Source organism: Rissa tridactyla, chromosome 2 (genome assembly GCF_028500815.1).
Source record: "Rissa tridactyla isolate bRisTri1 chromosome 2, bRisTri1.patW.cur.20221130, whole genome shotgun sequence".
NCBI lineage: Eukaryota > Metazoa > Chordata > Aves > Charadriiformes > Laridae > Rissa > Rissa tridactyla.
The window spans coordinates 24,136,022-24,159,928 of NC_071467.1; the positions used below are offsets into that span (position 1 = coordinate 24,136,022).

Here is a 23,907-nt window from a genome sequence, read left to right on the forward strand (position 1 = left end):
CTGAAAACTGTTTCCAGCTATTTTCTCATTTTAAAAGTTCCAACTTCACTTGACCCATTAGTCATCATATTACTTACATTTATTATGTATTTTGAAATCTATTACAAAAAACCCAATGGATTCAATATGGCCTGTTTGAACAAAATCATAACATCTATAAAAGAAAACCTATAAGCAGCGCTCTGAAATTTCTGTCTGAAACAATTTCTTTCTTTGTCATTTTATTACTTAGAACTTCAGATAAAAAATTTCAGCGTTATGAATATTTTACCCTTGTTCTCCATAACATTCAGATTTGGACTGCGAAGATATAATTTTATTCTGTGAACTTGGGATAATGATATTACTCAAAAGGACTTTTTATTTGGTGGGCTAAGGATGAATAAGCAACGCAATAATAACAGAGCTCCTAGCAAGTTGCTTTAGGTCAATCCCAGCTCTTACTGAAGTCAGCGGGCTTATTCTAATATATGCCATAACTTAATGTACACCAGGTTACTATTTGTATGACTAATAAACTACCATAGTGTTCTGAAAAACCAGAAAGTAAACTCCATGAAAATTATTTATAAACTTTATTTATAAGACTGGGGTCTTTTCATAGACTATGAGAAATATTGAACTGTGAGAGAGAGAAATATGGCATTATCCAAGATTTTTTTCACTTTTCATACCCCTCATTCTGCAGTGGATCTTCTATTTCTCATAGGTAATACAGAAAAGGCCGGGTCTTTCTTTCTCAGGTTGGACATGGGTCTCACTCTCCCCTACCCCAAGAAGGCTGTAAAATATTAAACTTCTTAACAGTACTGATATAGAAGAAACTACTATTTGCTCTATACTCTTAGGAGGATTGAATTTCCTAGTCCTAAAACGAAAGACGCAGACAACAGGCATGAAACATTTTACCACCAGTAATATTCTTTCTCCAGGAGCCACCCATCCTGATGCAAGTAGTCTAACAGAGGAAATCTGAGGAAGGTAAAGGTAATCTCGAGCCCTGATTCTGATTTGGAGTCAGGGTGGCCCTTTGGTAACAGGGAAATAGCTGAATTGCAAAAATTAAATTTATAAAAATACGAAAGAGAGAGACATGTAAAGAAAAGACTAGCTGTACTGTTCTCAATTGTCCCTGGTCAGGCATCAAAAGAGAGACAAATTAAAAGAAATTGAAAAGCAAGAAGAATACAAACGACTTGTTTTTATCCTCTAATTCATCATTCTCAATTTGGATCAAGGGAAAAGAAGGAAGAAACTTGAGACAAGGCTTCAGAGGCCATCTGCAGTCCATCTTGTGTTCTGCTTCTGTGAGACAGATGCCAATTAGTCTGGAAGAGGCTGGTAGTCACTGCTCAGTATTTCTACCTACTGCCATCTGTGTGCTCCAGCCCCACAGAAACAGCTCTCTAAGGCCAATATGGCAAACTACAGCCTTCAGGCAGCTCAATCAACTCGAGCCATGCGGGGTGTTCCCCAGCAGTAACAACTGCTACTTCCATGACCTAGTATGTCATTGACGTTATGCAAAGGTGACACAAAGACATTAGCAGGTCTTCCTCACCAGTGCCAGGGCTTGAGATCTCAAACAAGGCTCGGTGATGTGATTCTATTATTTTTCTTAAATTGTCACAATCAAACCAAAATAAATTGTTGGTCAAGAAGACCAAAGATACCACTTATAAAGGATGGAGGTTGACTGCTGTTCATAGGATGTTGACTGAAAGAAAGGAACTGTGCAACTACCAAATATACTACAGAATTGTGTCAAGGGTTGGGTGGTGAGGCCAAAAAACTATAATGTGAGCACTGGGAGGCACTATCATGAAAAGAGAATCCTAGCTAAGGGAAACGCTAACTCTCTCAACAGAATCAGGGAAGCTGAAACACAACACAGTGAGACGAAATAAATTGTTCCAGGTCATGGAGCAGGTCTGTGGAAAAGAAAAGAACCCATAAATACTAACTCTCTATTATCTGCTGTGGCTGCTGAATAATACATCTATATTAAGACATACATGAAGAAAGGGGGAAAAAAGAAAAAAGAAGAAAAAGAGGATTTCAGAAAATTGGGCAAATGTTTTAAATAAGTTTTAAAAAGAATGCTATTACACTGAAAAAGATACCGAGAAAATATTTTCAAACTTATCCACATGGCTTCAGTGTGCAGTCTTCATTTTCAGTACTTAGACATTTGAGAAACTAAATAGCATTTAAACTGTTGTAGACATTGCTTTTAGTAAGAAACTTTGATAATTTTACACATTATTACACTGGTATTACAGACAATAGATGTGTCAAAACCAAAGCAGTACCTACAGGCTGGTACACCTGTTTGGAATATTTCCCTTTGCCCTCTTAATCAAATAAATATCATTTCATGGCTACAGTGTCAGTGCTTTAAAAAACTTGTTTGTAAAAGAGCAAAGGGAAAAAAAAACCTACTAGAAAGCTCAAAAGTTTTGCAAATGACCCAGAGTTAATTAGAAAAGTCTGCACCCTGGCTAGTTCCCCTTCTCACGTGTCAGCTCTCATTAAATCAAAAAATTCTCATTTCAAAGTTAACAAACACCATGGTTAACAAAACTGTTAAACTGGGATCAAGTGGGCACATTCCTAGGTTTATATATGATGTCATGCTAAGCAGCCCACAGCTGAACTTGCAAGTAGTATGAATGATTTTTCAATATATTAAGTATCTGATCTAATGCTAATTTTCTCTCTATAGGCTAACTGTGCTGGGAACAGGTGGCCCTGCTTTCAATTACGGAGGGCTAACATGCCAGTGTGAGGCCTGGATTAGTTCACCTTCTCACAGGGAATTTGCCTCGGTTGGGAATGGATTTATTATGGCTTCACACATGGAACGGGGCTCATGTCAGCTGAGGGCAGTGATACATCATATGATTCAAATTAACCTGCTGTGGACTGTTCCGCAGGGCTGATATTGTGTATTAAAATGACGACATTTTTAAAACAGCTTGAAAGAAACCAGGATTGCTGAAGTGCAATGGTTCCAATTTGTTCCAACTAATCTATCACCTGCTGGAGATATTATTCTAGCGGGTTTCTGGTAGCTGCTATTTTCCAGGTTTCTCCCAACCACTGACCTTGCTAATGGATACAATTGTTGCCTTTGCAGACGGGGGAAAAGCCCGGGGAGAGAGGGCCATGGTGCAGTTTCGCGCGCTGCTCTTCCTGCGTCACCCCAGACACAGGCCTGTGCCCCTCGCGGCGTCCAAACCACGCCAGGGAGGGACTGGCAGAAAAGAGCCCCCCCTCCCCGGCCCCCCCGTTCTCACTTTATTTTTCGGTGGGACACGGTATTCCTTAGTTTGTCTGGATAGTTTCTTCTGTAGAAATTACTTCGAAAGGCGAAGTCATCAAGGACCGCGGTTATTTCTCACCTAGTCTAACACCTTCCCAAGAAACTGCTGGGGGAAAAGGACTTTGGCATAAACCACCTGTATGTATAGGTATTTTAAGGCAATTTGTAAGAAGTTGTAATTCATAAACATGTTTTGTATCATTTGCATGCAGAAAGAATACATCAAAAAGACAGCTTTTATGGCTAAGAAAGCGTAGTTGATTTAAAAAAAAAATCCAAAGGATGGACTAGACGGTCAAGATAATAAATTTTGAAAAATTATTGAAACAAGATGGTCATATTTGTTCCTCACCTAATGAATAATATCTAATGCTGAAGCAATAAATAGTTCACTTACTTATATGCATTAGACAAGAATTAGATGTACAATCCAGTAACAGACTGAATATAAAAGAGAGAGGGTCATGTAAACTGATGTAGATGGAATTTAAAAAATTTTAAATAATTAGTTACTGTAGAAAGAGAAAGAATAGTCCTTTAATACATTGTGGGGTTAAAGTTGAGGTCTGTTCCCACAGGCCTGATGATGAATGCTTATTTCTCCTAGGATCCTATTACCTTAAATCTGGAAGAAATATCATTTTTCTTTAGTTGCCAAAAATGTACAAAATAATCAACTCATGTGGCAAGAAGTGCATTAATGTATCCTGTTATTCTCATTTAATTAGTGGTTTCCAAGTTTAGCTACTTGCTGTAGTTTTTTGATCTCCGAGCTAATATGGACTGACAACCTGGTTTCCTGTGTGGTGAAACCATACGATTTTTCTATGGAACACTATCCACTTATCTACTTCAGCTGACAAACTATTTACAAGGAGTACTGGTTTTATCTAACACAGCAAACACTGGGAACCACTTGCAGATTTTTTCTTTTAACTGCTTGCATAGTAGTTTGCATCATAAAACACAGGCATGTTTGGTTGTTACATTTGAAACTTAACCTCAGCACACCAACAATGTATTTTGTAAGAAAAATGACATTACAATTAAATCACTGAACTTTGAACACTTAAAATCTATACAGAAAACTGGCTAGTTATCACAACTGCTACATCCAGATTTTTGTCTGCATAGGCACAGCTTTTAAAAATGTGCTGCCTTTTCAGAACAGCAGATCAGCTGTACCCAACAGGTAGCACCTACTAGTGCATCTGATGCATTTTAATAATTTACGTACTGTAGTTACAAAATGCATATACATAAATGACTATGGAAACACACAGCATGTCCTTAGAAAATATGCCAGTTAGTAGCAGCATTATTTGCCGAATGTTCACCGAAAAAGAGTAGGTCTCTGAGCCCTACAACTTAAGCATACGCTAGCAGTGCATTTATTTATGCAATTTATTAACTGTGATGCCTTCCCATCACAAATAGCAGTTGTCTGGTGACCTTACAGGAGCTCTCAGGAGTTTTGCTGAGGTTCTTGTTCTCAATAAACAACTGCCAGCTTAGTTAGGATCTGGTGATGTAGACACTTTCTCCAGGCGTGCTGACGGCCAAGCTACCTCACCCTGGAAGAAGTTGTGGTTAGAGGACTTTCCCCCCAGGAGAGTTAGTAACTTGTTTTCCAGTAGCCTGCTGAGGAGCTGTCAAGCTTTCATAACTCTTTGCATGTGCTGTTCTGACGCAATCACATGCGGAAAGCGCCTTCCATTACTCATCCAATGAAACCTCCAGCCCCCACGGAAGGCTTCTTGGTAAAGGTTAGTTTATTTGAAGAGGATCTCATAGCGGCAGCAGCTGAGGTTAGAAAAATCTGCAAAGGAATGCAGAGCTGTTTTGCTATATTACACTGGCAAAACACTTGATTAAAATTCAGAGTAATTACCGTTGAGTCATGTGTAATGATAATTCCAATTAGCAGCAAAAAGATGATAAAAAATTGCCTTTTGGCTAAGAAGAGATCCTGGAGGAAATCTCTGAAGTTTTACAGGCTTTGCAAGAATAAACAGACTGAAGTTTATGATGCAATAATTTATGGTTTTTCAGTTCCCTATTTAGCCAAATACCATGGAGGGGAGAGATGTAACACTGGTTCAGGATCTGACTAAACTGTTGAGAATGGGGTATACTTAGGAATACACACTTTGCATGCTGGTACCAACTTCCATGTTTGCTAATTTTAGTCAGAAGTCCGTCCTACTGACAGGAGAGTGTCAGGGAAACACCTTCAGGTGTGCAATAAATTAAATATAAAGGCTGTGCCAGGAAAATACAGTGAGAACTTTGAGAGAAGGGGAATACACAGACAAAGGGTCTGGGAATATGGGAATATGCCAGATGTGGGGAGAGAGGACACCAAATAATTGGAAAGAATAAATAAGTAAATAAAAGGATAAAAAAACCCAATCTGGCAGCAGTGACCAGAAGATCGTAGCCTCGAGAGAATACATTTTCCTTTTGGCTTTCCAATGGAACTCAAAAATACTGACTATTGATATTCCTCTGCTTTCATCAGCTATCTGTAAAGGCCACTGACAGTAGGCGTCCCTACCTCTCTTGTGCTCGTCATGATTAGAATGAAAATCTACTATTATTATCAATTAATCCTTTAGTTCAAATGGCAGTAGAACACGCAGTAGGTCTGAAGGTTCAAAGTCCTATTAATGAAGCCAAATAGGGATCAATGTAACAGAAGCTCTGCACTGTCACATGGTTTTAAAATCCTCTCTTTAAACAATGCCTTTAAGGAAGCACAGAAAACCAAAAAAGGGGCAATGATGAGGCTGTTTACATACTTTATTCTTTCCTTGAGATTCCAGCCTGCCTGTGTGCAAAAACTGGATTTTCGAGTTACTTAACCACAGTATTTATAGTCAGCGGGTAAATATGTATGTCTCAGTCCCCAGTTGTTCAATTTGAAATCCTGGGGTCCGATACACAGAAGTGGTTACTGCTTCACCCAAAGACAACGTGAACTGTGTTTCCAATGTCTAAATTTCTGTATTTTTAAGTACCTTGGAAAACTAAATCCTGTGTTTTAAATTGGTAACCTTAATATAATGAGAAAATCTTTAACTTCGCTGTGACTCATTTGCCTTCCATGAAATGGCGAGGGCATACTATTCCATGACCCATGGGAAGGTTGTGCAAGTAAATTGGAATTGCTGTAGTGCTCAGATCCTAAAGCAGTAAGCAACACAGAGGAAATAAGTAATTCTGTTGTAGAGCCAGGTTTAGATAGTGTGCTGTAAGACTCTATGAATAGGAAAAGCCAGTACTGAAGAGTTGCTCACTAAATGACTGATAACATTCCGTGTGCTGAGTGAAGTAAGGATATTCAGGGGAAAAAACCCACGTTACACAATTCAATAAATATGCATGACAGACATGAATTATGATGGCACAGGTAAACGTAAATGTATTTTCTAACTTCTAATATACCCTCAATTATATTCTACATATTAATGTAGTTATAAATACATAATTCACAAAACAGAGAATGGATGACATACTTCAATTTGCAGAAGTTTCTGACACTCTAGGAGTGAAACTTCAAGTCACATTATTTTAAGTAAATGCTAACAAACCTTCACACTACACCACTTATATTCCGTGTTAATTAAAGAATTATTATTTTTTTTTATTTTTACAGTATCAACACTTTAGATGATAGGAATTTGCAATGCCAGGTATCCAGATTCCAAAGAACCCAAGAGAAGACAGCTTATAAAGATCACAGAATGGTTAGAGTTCTTCATAAACGTTTCAAAAGTCACCTCTTATAAACATAACTGTAATAAAATTTCAGTTGTTCAGTAGGTTTCATTCTGTTGGAAATTTGCCAACCTCAGCCTTCTTGAGAAGTAAAATTTCTATATTTACCTTGGGAAGAAAATAAATAGTTAAACCTTAAACCTATGACTGATCCAGGACTGACCAAATTTGGACCTCAAATTTCATTTCAGTTCAGAGTAATTGCTGGAGGAAAGTTTCACATTCATTAGCAAGGAATACAACATTTTTGTGATAATCTAACGCGTGTGTTGTCCATATGTCCATATCTACAAATAGATTACATTAGAAAATAGAGATTAAAGTGCAATGTTTACCTGGTCCATTAAGGAAGTCTTTAATTTGCACAGTGATAAGAGGAGGTGGAATACCACTCTTCGCATCTACCTCTCCTGCTGCTGTCTGCAACCAAATCTTGCAATAATCCAGAGCTTCTGGTAGAGTCTTCCCAGGATCTACAGGTGATAATGATCACAGTCATTAATAGTAATGATATTCCATTATATCATCATATGATGCATAATAAAATGCTACGTACAAAATTGATTAATCAACTCATGTGTCAAGCAGTGCATTAAATAAAATTGAATAAATAAAAAAGTTTAAAATGTAGCACAGTAAATAATATTCCTCATACTACTTTTATACACAGCATTTGTGCCTATAGACAGATGCATGTGTATAACAACGCATGCGAACACAGGCAAGAGCAATTACACAAAACGTAGAAAACCCGCAAAAATACCAGGTAAAATATGAGCAAAAGGTATCAGTTACTACCAGATAACTTTAAATAGCACACAATTTTAGCTTTAGCTTTTAGCTTTAGCATGATCATGCTTATGGAGTCCTTACAAGAGAATCCATGCTCAAAATCTGCTACTTCTACATTGTATTTCCATTGTCAGGCAGAGAAAATAATAATGGAAAGACAAATGATAAAGGCTAAAAGACCAGATAGAGTATAAGGACAATGTGGTTCTATCATTCGCTTTGGATTTTCACTCAGTAACTAATCAGTAGCTATTCTTGCACACCACCTTGAACTGTATTCTTTTGATCCATTTATAATATTACAATTGTACAGTAAAATTAACTTCCTCCTAGTCTATTTTCCACGTATTACAAATGGCAAAACTAGCAGTGTAAAAAGGCTTTTTAAACTTTAGAAACTCATGACCTTCATTATAATAGTCCTCAATTCTGGCACTACAGGTCTTAAATTCTAAATAATCAATTATTCTTTATTATCAAGACTGCTACATTAATCATTGAACGTCTGCCTCATTGTTAATGATTTAAGGAGATTTTCTTGATGTTATTATTTCCCATTTCAGTCAATTAAAAACTGCTATAATTGCTTTATTTGAGTTTTAGTGAATGGATTCCTTTCAAGAACAGCATTTACATACCCACTATTATAGTCAACATATGGTATCGTGGTATCACAGTCATATGTGGACTGGGTATATAAAGTCAGCTTTGGAATTCGTATTTCTTGACCTTATCATGTGATTCATATAAAACTTGGCACATATGAACCCTTATGTGATTTCAAAGAACCTACTGAAACCAATTGATCATGACTTCAGATCTATATGGAAAAGATCAAAAGTTAGCACATTCTTCTGTTTTTATTTGATCAATTTTCAGGCAATGACTTTACAGCAGTATTTGTACTGCATGGCATATACATTACAGCCTTTCCTTCCCTTTATTCCTGCTATACATTTATAAAGTCAGCTCTCAACAGTTATTTAAGGGCTGTCACTGCATGCAACAGATTTGTATATTTTCCATGTGAATTTCTACATTTTTATGGTTCTTAGCCCTTTCCTTTAATTACACTAACCAGAATGGTGTGGCACACTCCCTTTTCTATAGTAACTGCTTTAGGGAATATCTTGTTTCCCATGTCTGGAGTTTGCCTAGTATACTGAAAATCATAATAATAAAAAAATCTTTATCACCAAAGTACACATTTTTTTCCAAAATATACTTTTGTAGTTGTTCTGAACAAGAATGTTATCTCTGACTTGGATCTATACAATTATATCTTGTTTTGTGCTAGTAGCTCATCATAAGTAATATGCTAACGTTTTTCAGAATATATGGTGTAAAGCATTCTAAAAATCACTGAATATTGTGCAATGAACATCACTGAATCAATTAAATTGATTTCTAAGTTATTGTGCCTTCAGAAGTATTAGTATAAACATTTAGGTGTATCAATATAGGGCAAAATGTTGCAATATGCCATTATTTTGTCTCATTTCTGAAAGATAATAATCACATACTGTGTATGGCAACCTAGATCATCCACTAACTTTTCAGAAAATCCAGTAAATTTAGTCAAACATTCCTTGTGCGGAATACATTTGCAGGTATTCCTAATATCCTAAGATGTGTTTATGTTATAAAACCCATATATAATTATTTTAAAGTTGTAGCTGTTTAAAGACGAAAATATCTCTATGGAAAGAACTTACATAGCAGAAAATCCTTGCGTGACATAACACATTATCTACACAAACACTGCCCTCAGGGCAATGGGAATTGCAGCACGTAAGCACAGAATCAAATAAATAAAGGAACGATGCGGCTCTCAGGACATTATTTTGCTCTGTCATGTCTCCTAGGAGCGCAGCACCATCACCTCTCCATTACGTGGGGTGCCGCAGGACTGGGATACATGAATAATGAGGAGGACTCCAGAATTTACACGTTGGGAAAACAACACAAAGAAGTCTCCGTGCATAAAATTAGCCTGAGTCCAACAAAATATACTACTTTTGACCTAGCACTGGCCTTACTGATTTCAAGCACTTTTTTTTTTTTAGTTATAGAATCATAGAATAGTTTGGGTTGGAAGGGACCTTTAAAGATCATCTAGTCCAACCCCCCTGCAATGAGCAGGGACATCTTCAACTAGATCAGGTTGCTCAGAGCCCCGTCCAACCTGAGCTTGAATGTTTCCAGGGATCTACCACCTGGAAACAACCTGGACCAGTGTTTCACTACACTAATTGGAAAAAAATTCTTCTATCTAGTCTAAATCTACTCTTTTTTATTTTAAAACTATTGCCCCTTGTCCTATTGCAACAGGCCCTGCTAAAAAGTTTGCCCCCATCTTTCTTATAAGCCCCCTTTAAGTACTTGTAAGGCTGCCATAAGGTCTCCCTGGAGTCTTCTCCTCTCCAGGCTAAACCACCCCAACTCTTTCAGCCTGTCCTCAAAGGCGAGGTGCTCCAGCCCCTCTCATCATTGTTGCGGCCCTCCTGGGCACCCGCTCCAACAGGTTGAAGCGAAACTGTGTTGCTTTGGATCTGAGCTAATTCTGGAAGCAGGATAGTTGCATTGACACAATTTTGCATCGGAGGTAATAATCCCAAAGGGCCATGCACAGAACTAGTTTGAATGCTTCCAAGCCCATGGCATATGGTTCATTTGGAACCTGGGTTACAGACTTGACCGTAAATCCAAATATGCCACATATGGATCAATAAGTAAGTTTTTACATAATGAAAATAATGATAAAATCCAGAGGTTTCAAAACTGACTGTACTGCTGTATTTCTCAAAAACTTCAAGGGACTTCCATATAGGAGCTCTAAAACATATCTGTGTAGGATGAATTCATGTATTTTTAAGGTCAAAAGGCTGAAATATGTGTGTCTTGATTAAAATACTTTCTAAGGTAGAAAAAATCATATGCATTTTCAAACAATTAAGGATCCGGAAAGGAATAAAACAGTATCAATCAATCCCTATGCCACAGAAGCAATCAAATGAAAATGAGAAAATTTAGGCTGAAAAGTGAGGAATTCCTGATGGGGAGAGCTGTTAGAAAAAGGACTCTTCTCCCTCAAGGAAATGATGGAAACGTTCAGAATGTTTAAAAATACACTTGACAGAACACTATAAAATATACAATAGGGAACAATTATGCATCAGCAGGGAACTGGTCTGAATAATCTATTATAATAGGTCATTTCCATTTCCATTTTCTATGATTCTCCCAAAAATCAACACTTAAATTTACAGTTATTTGTATAAAGAAAATGCTGGAGAACACCCAAGGGATGCATATATAAGTAAAAGGAGAGGCTAGAATTACTCCACAGCAAGCCAAGGGAGAGAAAAGAAAGGCCTGAGAAGGGAAGAGCAGTGAAGACGGCCAGAAATTCTATCCTCTACACCATGTGAAAAATTTGTCTGTGGCAGCAAAAGGAAAATCGTGAGACAACTATCACAGATTGACAATCAAGAATAGAAGTTAAAATCTGGAAGACTGAGAAGCTGTGAGGCCTTCAATAGTACACATTCTCCCCCCACACTTTTTTTTTTTTTTTTTTTTTGAAAAAAAATAATCTCTGGCTATTTTTGAATCCACCCAAACATCCAAAGCCACTTTTAGTCTTGCTAAAGTCCAGACCTCAGCTCCAAACTTCACCATTTATGAAGTACCTTCCTAAACTTGACTTGAATTTACAAGCTTTGGATTTCACCTGCTATCCCCTCATTCTCATGTTAACAGCAGACAGGAAGCTCCAAAATTCCAAAGAGAAAAGGGAAGGAGGAGAAAGGAAAGGAGGGAGGCAGGAGAAAATTCACATCTTGAAGATTTTCATTCTTCAAAATGTGTTTTTGTTCCCGTTTGCAGCTGAGAGCCAGGGGCGGCTCAGGGGGCATAGCCTGTGGGAGGCTTTAACGGGGGGGCTCAGGGATCCGCAGCACCCCAGCAGCCGGCAGGCAGGGGACAGGGCTACCGAGCGTGTGCGCGGGACGGCAACTTGGCCTGTTCAGCTGGAACTTTACCCAGACCAAATGAGCTCTGCAACACACTTTTATTTCAATGGATGAATCATATTTTGGTCTGCAGTCAATTTTAAAAGCCAGTACGATGCTGCAATCATCTCTGCATTTCAAACTCTGAAGTGGAACGTTTGGTCTTGTTTTAAAAATGGTTTCCATTGGAATTTAAAGAACACAAGTGGGAAAACATTTCTACTAGCGTACTCACAAGTGCTGTGTCAGGAAGTTCAAAAATGAGCACTTACAGTAACCTGAGGAATGCACATTCCCAGGCCAGCTTGTCTTTACGGGTCGGGGCTGCACCCCCCACCCCTCCTCCCCTCCATGGATGCAGATGTACCGGACAATAAATATACTCGGAGGGGAACAGGTGACACTCCAGCAGAACTCCCTCAATGCTGTGCTAGGAAAGAGCCTTAAATCCTCTCTCATCCTCGTAGGAAGCGCAGGCTGACAGAGGCAGTGAATCAGAGCTCCTGCCAGCGCCAGCCGGCACTGCCCTCCACGCAGCCTCGCCTTCCCACTGGATCAGAGGTTACATGTGGTCTTCGCTACTGCGTCTGCTCTTCATGGACCCCCTGCCATCAAAGGCGTGGGTGTAAAAAAAAAAATAACTAAAATAAAAATCAAGAATAATTCTGGATGGCCTCACAATGCCTGTTTTTTTGCAAATGGTTCTTTGGCGGAAGCTGAAGAAATTCCATGCATAACAAGTATTTATTGAGAAATTTCTCTCCCTTAAAAAAACCAAGCACCACAACCTCCTCTTTGAAAGTAAACAAACAAACAAATAGAAAAAAGATTTTTCAAGAATGCCCAGAGCACAATGCTCAGGAAATGAGGCAATTTTGTATCTGGATTACATTACCTGAAACAAAGCAAATAAAGATTTTAAAAAAATATTTATAAAAGCGGGTTACGAGATTACATTAAAAACAATCGCACCCACTTTTATTTAAGTGGAAATGGCCAATGCTCTGTTTGCAAAAAAACTAACGGTTAGCAGATGCCTTTTTGTTAAATATAGGATGAGCATTCAATAAAAAAAGGTTGTTTTATAGTATCTTCCAGGCTATTTATACAGAATCTTACAAGTAAAGTCAGGGAGCAACTAGTCTTTTTAATGGTGCTTATTAAGCAGTTAATATTTATTCCATTAATTTCTTTACTTTGATTTGAAGTTCCTATACCTGGTGGTATCATAATTGCAATCAAGCCGTGCAATTACAAAAATAATTTAAAACACAAAAAAGGCAGTTTAGGACAACCATAAGAAAACTGAGCTAACATTTTAATAACCTACTAAGTCTCCTCCTGCTACAAACTGACTTGCCAGTGGACTTGGTTGGAGAGAAGGACTGAGGAAATTGAAAGCACAACCATCAGGTCTGTAGCTCCAAGGCAGGCAAACGCTCCCACGGACAGACACTGCCCTGATGGAAATGTGCTGCTACTAACTGCTAATTAACACACTAACAGTATTTGACTTTTAAATTGCCTATTTCCTCCTATTCTATTCTGAAGTTCTTATTTCTTTCATGTTTCAGAAAGCACGCAAAAAAAATAACACAGCTAGTGACAGAGTTTGGTGTTTCGGCCACCATGTAATACTCTCACAAAAGAAGTGATAGCTTAATGTGCAAGATCCTGAATTTTAAGCTCTATTAACTGGAAAACTTTCAAAAGTAAGAACAAATGAAATATACGTGGTTCCATAACAGTATTAAAAACATAATTTCTACACATGCTCAAAGCAGTAAACCATCATAAGGTAGTGAGCTTAATTTTGTCTTTAAAATTCACGCTGGTGCAGTTTTACAGGATAATTTCCCTATTTTATTCAAAGCTTCATAAAACAGACTCTCAACAAACTACCTGTTAGAAACAGTTCTAAATTCTAGAGTATTCTTTGTTAATTCACAGCTGAACATTTCTTAGAAATACGCTAATGGGACATGAGGGATGGAAAACATAACTAGGTCTAAACCCCTACCAGCTTTTCTTTACCCTGAAGTATTTACTGGAAGTAATGTCCATCAAAAAATAAGACCTTCCTAATTTTACAATAGAATTTTGTATTTGCATCTGCCTTGCAAGATTTGAGAGTTGTTTCAGAACTGTAGATTTTTTCTTTTAGAAAAGCCATAAGAAACAACACAGTATTTCATAAGATCTGATCTACTGCTACTGAACTAACAGAACTCAAGTTTTCATAATTACACAAAATTGATCCAAAACAATTTTTCCATGTGCTTTAAAACATTCCAAAATATTATTATGCGCATATTTGGGGGGTGTGTGTGTGTATATACATACATATATATATACACACACACATGCAGAATGATGATTTGAAATGGCAGAGTTTTTATTAGCATGTTTTGGATCTAATCTACATATTTCATATATAGCTTAACTATGTAAACTTAACCATATTAGTATAAGTAATGAGAAACCACCCCCATAGGAGTACCAATAAAACTTTATAACAAACATTTGCTCAGACAAGTCTCAATTTTCTAGGTTGTGATGAAATTTGCTATGTTATAGGCCCAACCTTCTGAGCTGCTACTGTGCTCTTGCCTAATTCCATCGTGCAATGTAATGCACACGTTTTCATCAGGCCTGCTTGCCTAGTCTCACTTTTTATTTTTTTTTTAAGGGGGAATATGCTCCATCAGTTCTTATAATCTAGTTAAAATATATATATTTTATGTTTATCTTGTGTCCTTTTCCCCATCCTACCTTAAACAATGATGAGATAGTTGCATACATATAGACTTAAGAAGAGCAGTCTTCTAGAGAGTCTAACTGTAAATATGCTTTAGCAATATCCACTGTAAATAAAACATCATTTATGCCCTCTTCTTATCCTTCAGTCCTTGACATACAGAGAAATACGGGAATATAATGCATACCTGCTGTACAGAGGGAGAGAAGCTAACTTATTTCTTTCAAATAAACTTTATATTGTTCTTAATTTGGATGACACACCTCTTTCAGATAAAACTGTCAGCAAATAGTCACGACGTCAAAAAAAAATTGGCACGATGGATGAAACTAACTGCAGAAACGCATAAAATGCCATGCAAAGCTCCTGATGCTGTATTATATGGTATGCAATATGTAGAGAGTGTGTGTATATATACACACACGTAACACAACACGTATTTCATGGCGATTTTCCCTCAAATACGCGTGCTAGAAATGAAAAATAAAAATTTTCAAAACTAACATGTTACTACAGTGGTATGAAAACATTAATCCTGAACAACGCAATTACAAGCACAGCAGGTCTTCCTAAAAAAGAGGCAATAAAAACTTTATGCTATGTATTTTGATGTGTGAGTTAGTGCGTGACTTGAAGTGTGGATTAGTTTTATTAACTTATTTATACATTTAGGATGGTGTTTTTAGGCACTAGAACTTTGGCGCCCACCTCTCAAACTCTTTTCAAAAGAGCCCTAGTGCTTCAGTAGCAAGCACAGGATTCTGTTTGATACATGAGTAAGGTACTTACTACTGCCCATAAAGGCAGCAGGATGAGACCAGAACTTCTGCCTTCACATAATGCCTGACTCCTGCCTCCGCGCTCTTTTTATCTTTGCCTGACACGGAGACAAAAAGCCAAAGAAAGCAGTAAGATCCATGTAGGGATAGTCTCTGGTCCTCCAAGATGACCTCTACGGGTCTCACTGAATAACTGCTGGCAACCGACATACAGCTCTCAGGCTGTGTGTTCCTCCTATCTTTATTATTAAAACTTCTTGCTATGCTTCTGCGCTCTCTGATCCATCTTCAATTTGTAGGAAGACCTTATTACAGCTTGTGTTTTCTAGAATTGCTCCCATAGATATGAAGATGGTGAAAGTTTTCAGAAGTTAATTGTAGGAGCAGAATGGAGAGAACTTTGCCAAGTTTATTGGTAATGTGGTGGCAGCTTGTACAAGGACATACTTGAATGCCTCAGATATGAGAAATGAAGAAGTCCTATCGCATCTTTCCAAAACGCTAAGTTAATGAAGTGGCGATCTTTAACTTACAACTACTCCAACTTTTCTTCAAGCTTTGCTTTGTTAATTGATTTGTTAATTCTTTTCATATTAATTGCTACAATAACCACCTGTTACATAGTATTTAACAAATGCACATGTGAATCTGGAGTAAATAAAATTCAGGACACGGTTGTGTTTCTTTCAAGATAGGACAGCAATGGCAGAGAAAGATGAAAATAGAAAAATAATAAAAGAAAACATGGCAGAGAACAAATCTTCCCCCTGTTTTAAGTATCTTCTTTCCAGCTGTCTAATCTTCCTCACTGTTTAATCCCTCATAAAAATTCCACTATAATTCAGATTTCTGAAAAAAGTTAAGGTCTACTAAAAATAGAATTTTTAGTCTTTTGCATGAGCACATTATTTTAATACCAATTTTCAAAAGATACCATGTCATTCAGCACAGATGCAGTATAGATGCAGAAAAAATGTATACCGCTTGTCACAACTAGTGTGATGTATGAACGATGGCAACAAAAAACTAGCAGTGTTTATTCACCTACAGTTCTCTTTCTACAAACAATTCAAAACCTCACTCTTCTGGCTGCATGTTCAGTAGATCTCTGCATCCTCATTTACATTTTTTGGGGTAATAGTCTGTAAAGATGTATCTCATTAAATTCTTACACCCAGTACTGGCTGTCAGACAAATGAATTACAATCACTTGATTTCTCTATTCAGTAGTACAGGTACGACAAAAAAAGACATTTTCAGATTATTTTCTTCTGAACAGTTATTCTAATATTTCTTATTATAAGCTTTGCATATAGGAAAAAAAAAAAGAAAAGCCATTCATTAAGAGAAGGAAATACTTGCAAAACCCTGTTACTCAGCTGAACGAAAACTTTAAATACATGACATCATTAGGTGTCATTTGGAAGATCACTACAATTTTCTTACAGTTTATGATCAAAACACCAGGTGCTTCTACAATGTTTACCTTAAAATTTTATCAGTAGGCTAACATAGAAAAATATTGTGATATTCAGTCATAAAAAATGCTTTTTATGAAATCAGCTTGGCTTATAACTCTTACTTCCTTAGAAAACATTGAGAAGTTAAGAGTAATGCCACAATTTGTATTGCAAGCTGGTAATGAGAAAGTAATATCAAGGAACAGGAAGAACTGTTTGCTAAAAGGTTAGATCTTAATTAATTTCAAACATTTTACACACTTAACTTGATTCAGCTGTGGGGTATAATCCTAAAAATATGTATATTTACCGTTTGATTTTCAAAGACGTCCTAGAAGTCTCTCAGCTGTTTTCCACCACTCCAGTAACTTTGAGAAGTGCAATTATTTTGGCAGTTATAACCTGGAGAGAATGTTAAATGCCCTTACCTGTACGCTTGTAGTCTGAGGCTACTCCTTTAAGACCAGCATCAAAAACTGATATTTCTACTTTTTGCTTCCTGTGGTGGCAGCTCAGGAGCACAGAGGGCTGCGATACAATGAGGTAGAGAAATGGCTGTAGCTCTATGTCCCCAGTCCCCCTGCGACCAGGCTGACGAACAATAGTTACACCCAGGGCTTGTCGAGCAGACGATCTTGTGGAAGCATGCAGACTTTCCAGTGACAAAAGACCCGTTTTTCTCCCAGTAGACAGGGGAACATTACTGTTCAGAAGATCATCTGCTGTGACGGATGAGATGCATGGCTGACTGGGCTTCTTGGTATCATGGCTGCCACCAGAGCCCACTTCTGGAAGGTTCAAGGAGCTTTTGCTTATTTTCTCACCATCTTTCTGATCTTGTACTGATTTTGATTTAGGTAAGGCACTGCATGAGTAAGTCATCAAGGAGATTCGACTTGCTGTAACAAAAATGTCAAAGGGAATGAAATTGAGATTCTTCACGATGGAAGACTGGCGGGAAGGACGGGCAATGCGGTGCTGGCTGGTACCACTGTGCTGCTCGATCTGAACGATTCTGATCTTAACACTGTCGCTGCCAATCCCACTGTCCTGTGCCCCACTATAACGGGAAGAAGTCTCAACTGTTCCTCCATCAGACACATCCACTTTTTTCCGCTCTTGTTTGGAAATCTGCAAAGGAAAATATTATATTAACTTATGATATCCATATCCCAACTGTTTCCATTTCAGTGGCAGCAAATAATCACTACATAAACATGATGTCAAAAAAGAGAATTATAAAAAATTATCTGCCAAGTTAACTTTAACACAGTAATCACTCATGAAAACACAGCAGGTGTCTGTTACAATGAAATGATGACTCACAACAGATGACGTGCCAAAAGAACATGTGAAGGAAAAAAGAGTAATGATTTCTACGCTTAAATGACTTTTTTTTTTTTAAATTTAAACTTTTTAAACTCTAAAGAATCTACAAGAAATTTATAGCTTAATATAAAACCATATCTCTGAAATAAGCAATGTAAATAAAAAGCCTAGTTAGAAGTGTTTTCCAGTTTTGAGCACTGATGCTCAAAAAGTCCTCTTTGTCACTAAAATATTTTACCATGATCAGATGAAATAGAATGTAATATTAATCTGCAAAATCACAAAAAGACTAAACAGAAATCGCAAGCTGAAATGTATAAATACTATGCTGTAGAAAAAAATATTTTTCTTAAGTGTCATGGAAATGACAGCTGCCTTACATAAAACACCAAAGTTGGAGGAAACATCAGCACTATCTGCCTCTCAGCTTACCAAGGCTCACCAAGGCTACATATGGTCTTGGCTGTGACATTCACAGGTTTTCACATGAGAAATCATTGCATATAGAAATATTTCAAAAAGAAAACATACACCACCAATAAACAGTAAAAAGTACTTTCCTTCTATCATGGGACTGCAAGAGTGAAACAAAAAGTTGCAAGGCTGTGTCCAGGGACTACATAGTACCAGGTCAAGAGATAGATATCCAAGTCAAGGAGAGACTTCAGGAAGAAAACACTTCCAATACTGCTCGTGAAACAAGTAGAAATCTTACAAAGAGCTTGAGGACAAGATTGGGGGCGTATGCTAAAATATTTGGAAAAAAACCCTGCAGAAATTCAATAACAATAATAATAATGATGTATGGCCAACTCCTCTGATTCATACGGAATTGAGAGTCATGCATTCAGCCTGTACAACTTCCACAGCATAACTAACACTTCCATCTGTGCTGCCCAGTCAAAGTGTTTATTTCTGCTCTGCTCCATACAAGAACTAACATAAATCATAGAATCATAGAATCGTTGAGGTTGGAAGGGACCTTTAAGATCATCGAGTCCCACCATTAACCTACCCTGACAAGAGCCACTTCTAAACCATGTCCCTAAGTGCCCCATCTACCCTTTTTTTAAACACCTCCAGGGATGGTGAATCCACCACCTCCCTGGGCAGCCTATTCCAATGTTTAATAACCCTTTCAGTGAAAAAATGTTTCCTAATATCTAATCTAAACCTCCCCTGACGTAACTTGAACCCGTTTCCCCTCGTCCTATCACTTGTCACCAGGGAGAAGAGGTCAGCCCCCATCTCTCTACAACCTCCTTTCAGGTAGTTGTAGAGGGTGATAAGGTCTCCCCTCAGCCTCCTCTTCTCCAGGCTAAACAACCCCAGCTCCCTCAGTCATTCCTCATTCGGTTTGTCCTCCAGACCCCTCACCAGCTTTGTAGCCCTTCTCTGGACACGCTCCAACACCTCAATGTCCCTCTTGTAGCGAGGGGCCCAAAACTGAACGCAGTACTCGAGGTGGGGCCTCACCAGTGCCAAGTACAGGGGGATGATCACTTCCCTAGTCCGGCTCACCACACTATTCCTGATACAGGCTAGGATGCTGTTGGCCTTCTTGGCCGCCTGGGCACACTGCTGGCTCATACTCAGCCGGCTGTCAACCAACACCCCCAGGTCCTTTTCTGTCAAGCTGCTTTCGAGCCACTCTGCCCCAATCCTGTAGCACTGCATGGGGTTGTTGTGTCCCAAGTGCAGGACCCGGCACTTGGCCTTGTTGAACCTCATACCATTGGCCTCAGCCCATCGGTCCAGCCTGTCCAGATCCCTCTGCAGAGCCAACCTACCCTCAAGCAGATCAACACGCCCACCCAGTTTAGTGTCATCTGCGAACTTACTGAGGGTGCATTCGATCCCCTCATCCAGATCATTGATAAAGATATTAAAGAGAACCGGCCCCAGCACCGAGCCCTGGGGGACACCACTTGTGACCGGACACCAACTGGATTTAGCTCCATTTACCACCACTCTCTGGGCACGGCCATCCAGCCAGTTTTTTACCCAGCGAAGAGTACACCTGTCCAGGCCATGAGCAGCCAGTTTCTCCAGGAGAATACTGTGGGAAACAGTGTCAAAAGCTTTGCAAAAATCCAAGTAGATAACATCCACAGCTTTTCCCTCATCCACTAAGTGGGTCACCTTATCATAGAAGGAGATCAGGTTTGATAGGCATGACCTGCCCTTCACAAACCCAAGTCAAATGCCCAAGTCAATCAGGTTTGTGACCAATCCAGCCCAGTATGCTGTTTCTGACAGCACTAGGAGGAGACTCTGTCAAGAGAGACGATGGACCCTGGCCACTTCCTGCAGTCTTCCTCTCCTACTCCCCAGGCATCCGTAGCTGTTGCATTTAGGATGCCAGTGGTACACACTTGTGTAGTCGGTTTAGTAACCATTCATGGACTTCTTGCCTATGAATTCGTCCACTTGCTTTTTGAAGATGCTGACATTGTCTGGCTACCACATCCTTCTGGGGTGGCAAGTTCCAATTTATTTCTTTTCTCTGGTGTTAACCAATCTCCTACTCATTGCATTTCACCATCTTCTGTAGTGCAAGATTTGAACAGCTTTATCACTGCTGCTGTGACTTTGTAAACCTTGATCATAGTGCCCCTCGGCCTTCTCCTCTCCAGACAGGGAAATCGCAGCCTTTTTGGTCTCTCCTCACAAAACGGCTGCTCCAGCACCTTTAATCATTTTAGCTTCCCTCCTCTATTTCCGGAACTCCACTATGCACTTCTTGAGTACTCTACACAGTATTCAAGAATGGGGATCACTATGGTTTTATATAAGCAGTAAAACAATGCCTTCTGTCTTGTTCTCAATCTCCATCCTGATGATGTCCAATATTTTGTTGGGGTTCTTTTGGCTGTCACTGCACATTGACTCAATGATTTCATGTCTTTGTTCTAGAACCTACTTCAATAGTTTCTTTTTATCTTCTCCACCATAGTGAATCATTCAAAAGGCAGATACAAACTAAGGCAAGCCATATCTTAACTTCCTTTTGAAAAATATAATCATGAATAACAAGTACTTAAAAAATTTATCATCAACTTAACTACAGGAACGAAGGACAGTGAATTACTGAATTTCTTCAAGCTTTTGTCTTTATGCAGCAATATGAATAGATTCTACATACACTGCAGAAATTGGGTTGTGGGGGAGCTAAAGCAATTTTTTTAAAATGTTCCTTTATATTGTGCTTTATGAAACAAAGGGAGCAAGCCCCTCTCCTTTTCTTTAAAGGAACGAACATACTAGAAAAAAAAGTATTACAGAGGAAATCCTAAAACGGAACCATTAACTAGCTGAGATTTTCTTTGAAAAGGCTTTTGCCAGCTCTGGTTACAATCTTTTCAGATTCACTCATGTACATATTTTTCAAATAACCAATAAAATTCCTTGCGGCTGATTTCTACGGCAGACTCGTATCACTGACTTGTAAATGTGATACCACTTTTAATGCAGCCTCTGTAAAAATAACTAGAGACCATTTTAATGAATTACTACATTGTGAGCCAAGAAATCCTGACTCCTCCTGATATCCTAGCAAAGTTAGGCTATTTGCACCTCAGCCTTTCTGTCTGGTAAATTACAAAGTGCTTCACCCATATACTGTACTGATGGCACCTTCAGAAATGGTAGAAATGGTTTTACTGCTCATGTATTGAGGGCAAGCAGAAGACAGAAGGGATGGAGCTGCGAAACAATCTTGCCATATCACTTCATGAAAACACTGCCTGAAACAAAAGTGGAGGGCATATGCTGCGTATCCCAGCAATTTTTAATTGCTCCATAGCCATCAGCTCAGTCTGATGAAAAATCTTTTTAGAAAGCATGGTTCTGTAGTGAACGACGCTCTTTCGGGTACCTACATGGTATTCTCTTGTTCTCCGCTATGCAGCAGAAATTTCTACAGCTACCTGACATTTAGGTTATGCTTGACTTGGCTAGAGGGATTTAAAATACAATGTCATCCACTAAATTACAATCTTCCCGGGAGAAAAGCATTGCATGCGTATGACTGAGGGGAGGGAGAAAGCATAGTACTTCTGGTTTCCAAACAGATCCTGTCTTCTCACACAATAGATTCTCACACAAAAATTGATTTGACTTGAGGCCTACTTCTTTTCTCCTCCTCTTTTTATAATTAAGTATTTATTAACTGTGCTGGTCTATGTAAAGCACCTCAAGGAAGGTAAGAAAGTAGCTCTGCTTCCATCCCTATTCAGACTATAGTTTCTCTGTGAAGACTACTGCAAGGGTGCTAATTGGTCCCAACTGCTGAGTTTCCTGTTTTGCGGACATTCAACTACAGAAACTTTACCGGGACCCCAAATCAATTCACGCAGGTCACTGAATAGCAGTCAGATGGTAACTTCTGCTCAGTACTAAGCAGCACGGAATATGAACCAGTGCCCAAAAGGTGAAAGACACCGTATCCTATTACGGTTTTCTATGCCACCCGGTTCCACAATGAAACTTTGACTTACATATGCTCTTACCACATATATTATAAAGGCTGGAACAAGTGAGTAATGATTTGCAAGACAGCTTTATATAACAACTGGGTACAAAATAAAGGTGCAGAAGTACCCCTGGAACTTCTTGCATCAATTTCAGCTCACTAAGCATCAAGCCTTCCAACCAAGTTCCACAGTTAACCTGAAAATACACCTAGTAATAAACTTGGGAATCATTTAGGTACTCCTCTAATGGGATAAGGATATGAGAGGGAATGACTCTCAGTATAACAACTCTTAAAAGATTCTTTGCTTTATTATGGAATAAATGGGCCAATACTTTAAAGATGTCAAGAACAGCGTATCAGCTTGCTGTTAGCAAATGTAATGGTAACATTTATCATTGGGCCGTATTATATCAATTCTCTTACTCTTTACATAACCCATTTAAAATGAACAATAAAAGTTTTCTTTAATTAGCTACTGGTGTGCATTAACATGATCATGATTAAACCATAAAAACCAACTGTACATTACTCTGGTCCCCTATCCCATGTGTTTTAAATTATTTTAGTTGAAAATGTACTTTGAGTCCCTTTTAAAAGTTCGACCTTCTGCTTTCAGAGAATTAAATGCATATTACTGTAGTGGAGAAGATAATGTTTCAGACCTCCAGGCATATATTAAACACACTGGCAGCACATTAGACAAAATGCTTTACTTATTAGATACTTCCTATTCTAAACAGTGTCATCAAAGGCTAAAAACAAAATCCATATAAAAGCTGCACAATGCTTCCACACAGAACCTGTGCCAAAATCCCTGTACTTTCCAACTAATGAGGAAAGGATGTGTACTCTTAACATATGAATGTAAGATTTTCCAAGCATTCACTTTAGGAAACAGGACTATTGATTCCACATGGCTTATGTTAAATGAAACTGTATTGGTAAAATAACCTTTAAGATACTTGGCATGATAACTATAATTAAACAGTATTCAAAGGAATAAAACAAAAGGGAATTTGGTTCCACAATGGCTAATTAAAATAAAATGAAAAAACACAGCATGTCATCTATCAAGATAAATTGTTATTGTTTAAGAACTATTTAAGTACTGTTAAAATATACTTTTAGATAAAATCTGAAAGGACTGGAAAAATATTTGTGGCTTAAAAATGGATAGTTTGGCGAAGAAAAAAG

General features: G+C 38.2%; 1 protein-coding gene across 4 annotated transcripts in view; it reads right to left on the reverse strand.

Annotated features, from left to right (window-relative positions):
• The window catches only part of VPS13B (vacuolar protein sorting 13 homolog B), a 480,344-nt gene that overhangs the window by 102,133 nt on the left and 354,304 nt on the right, over positions 1–23,907 (reverse strand). For 3 of the 4 annotated variants that reach the window (XM_054189533.1, XM_054189532.1, XM_054189535.1), the window contains exons 34-35: positions 17,336–18,038; positions 7,441–7,578 (exon numbers count right to left, since the gene is read on the reverse strand). In XM_054189533.1, coding sequence (XP_054045508.1) covers positions 7,441–7,578; positions 17,336–18,038 — 841 coding nt within the window. Of the gene's footprint in view, positions 1–7,440; positions 7,579–17,335; positions 18,039–23,907 lie in introns of those variants that run through there. The other variant, XM_054189536.1, reaches the window with a different exon arrangement.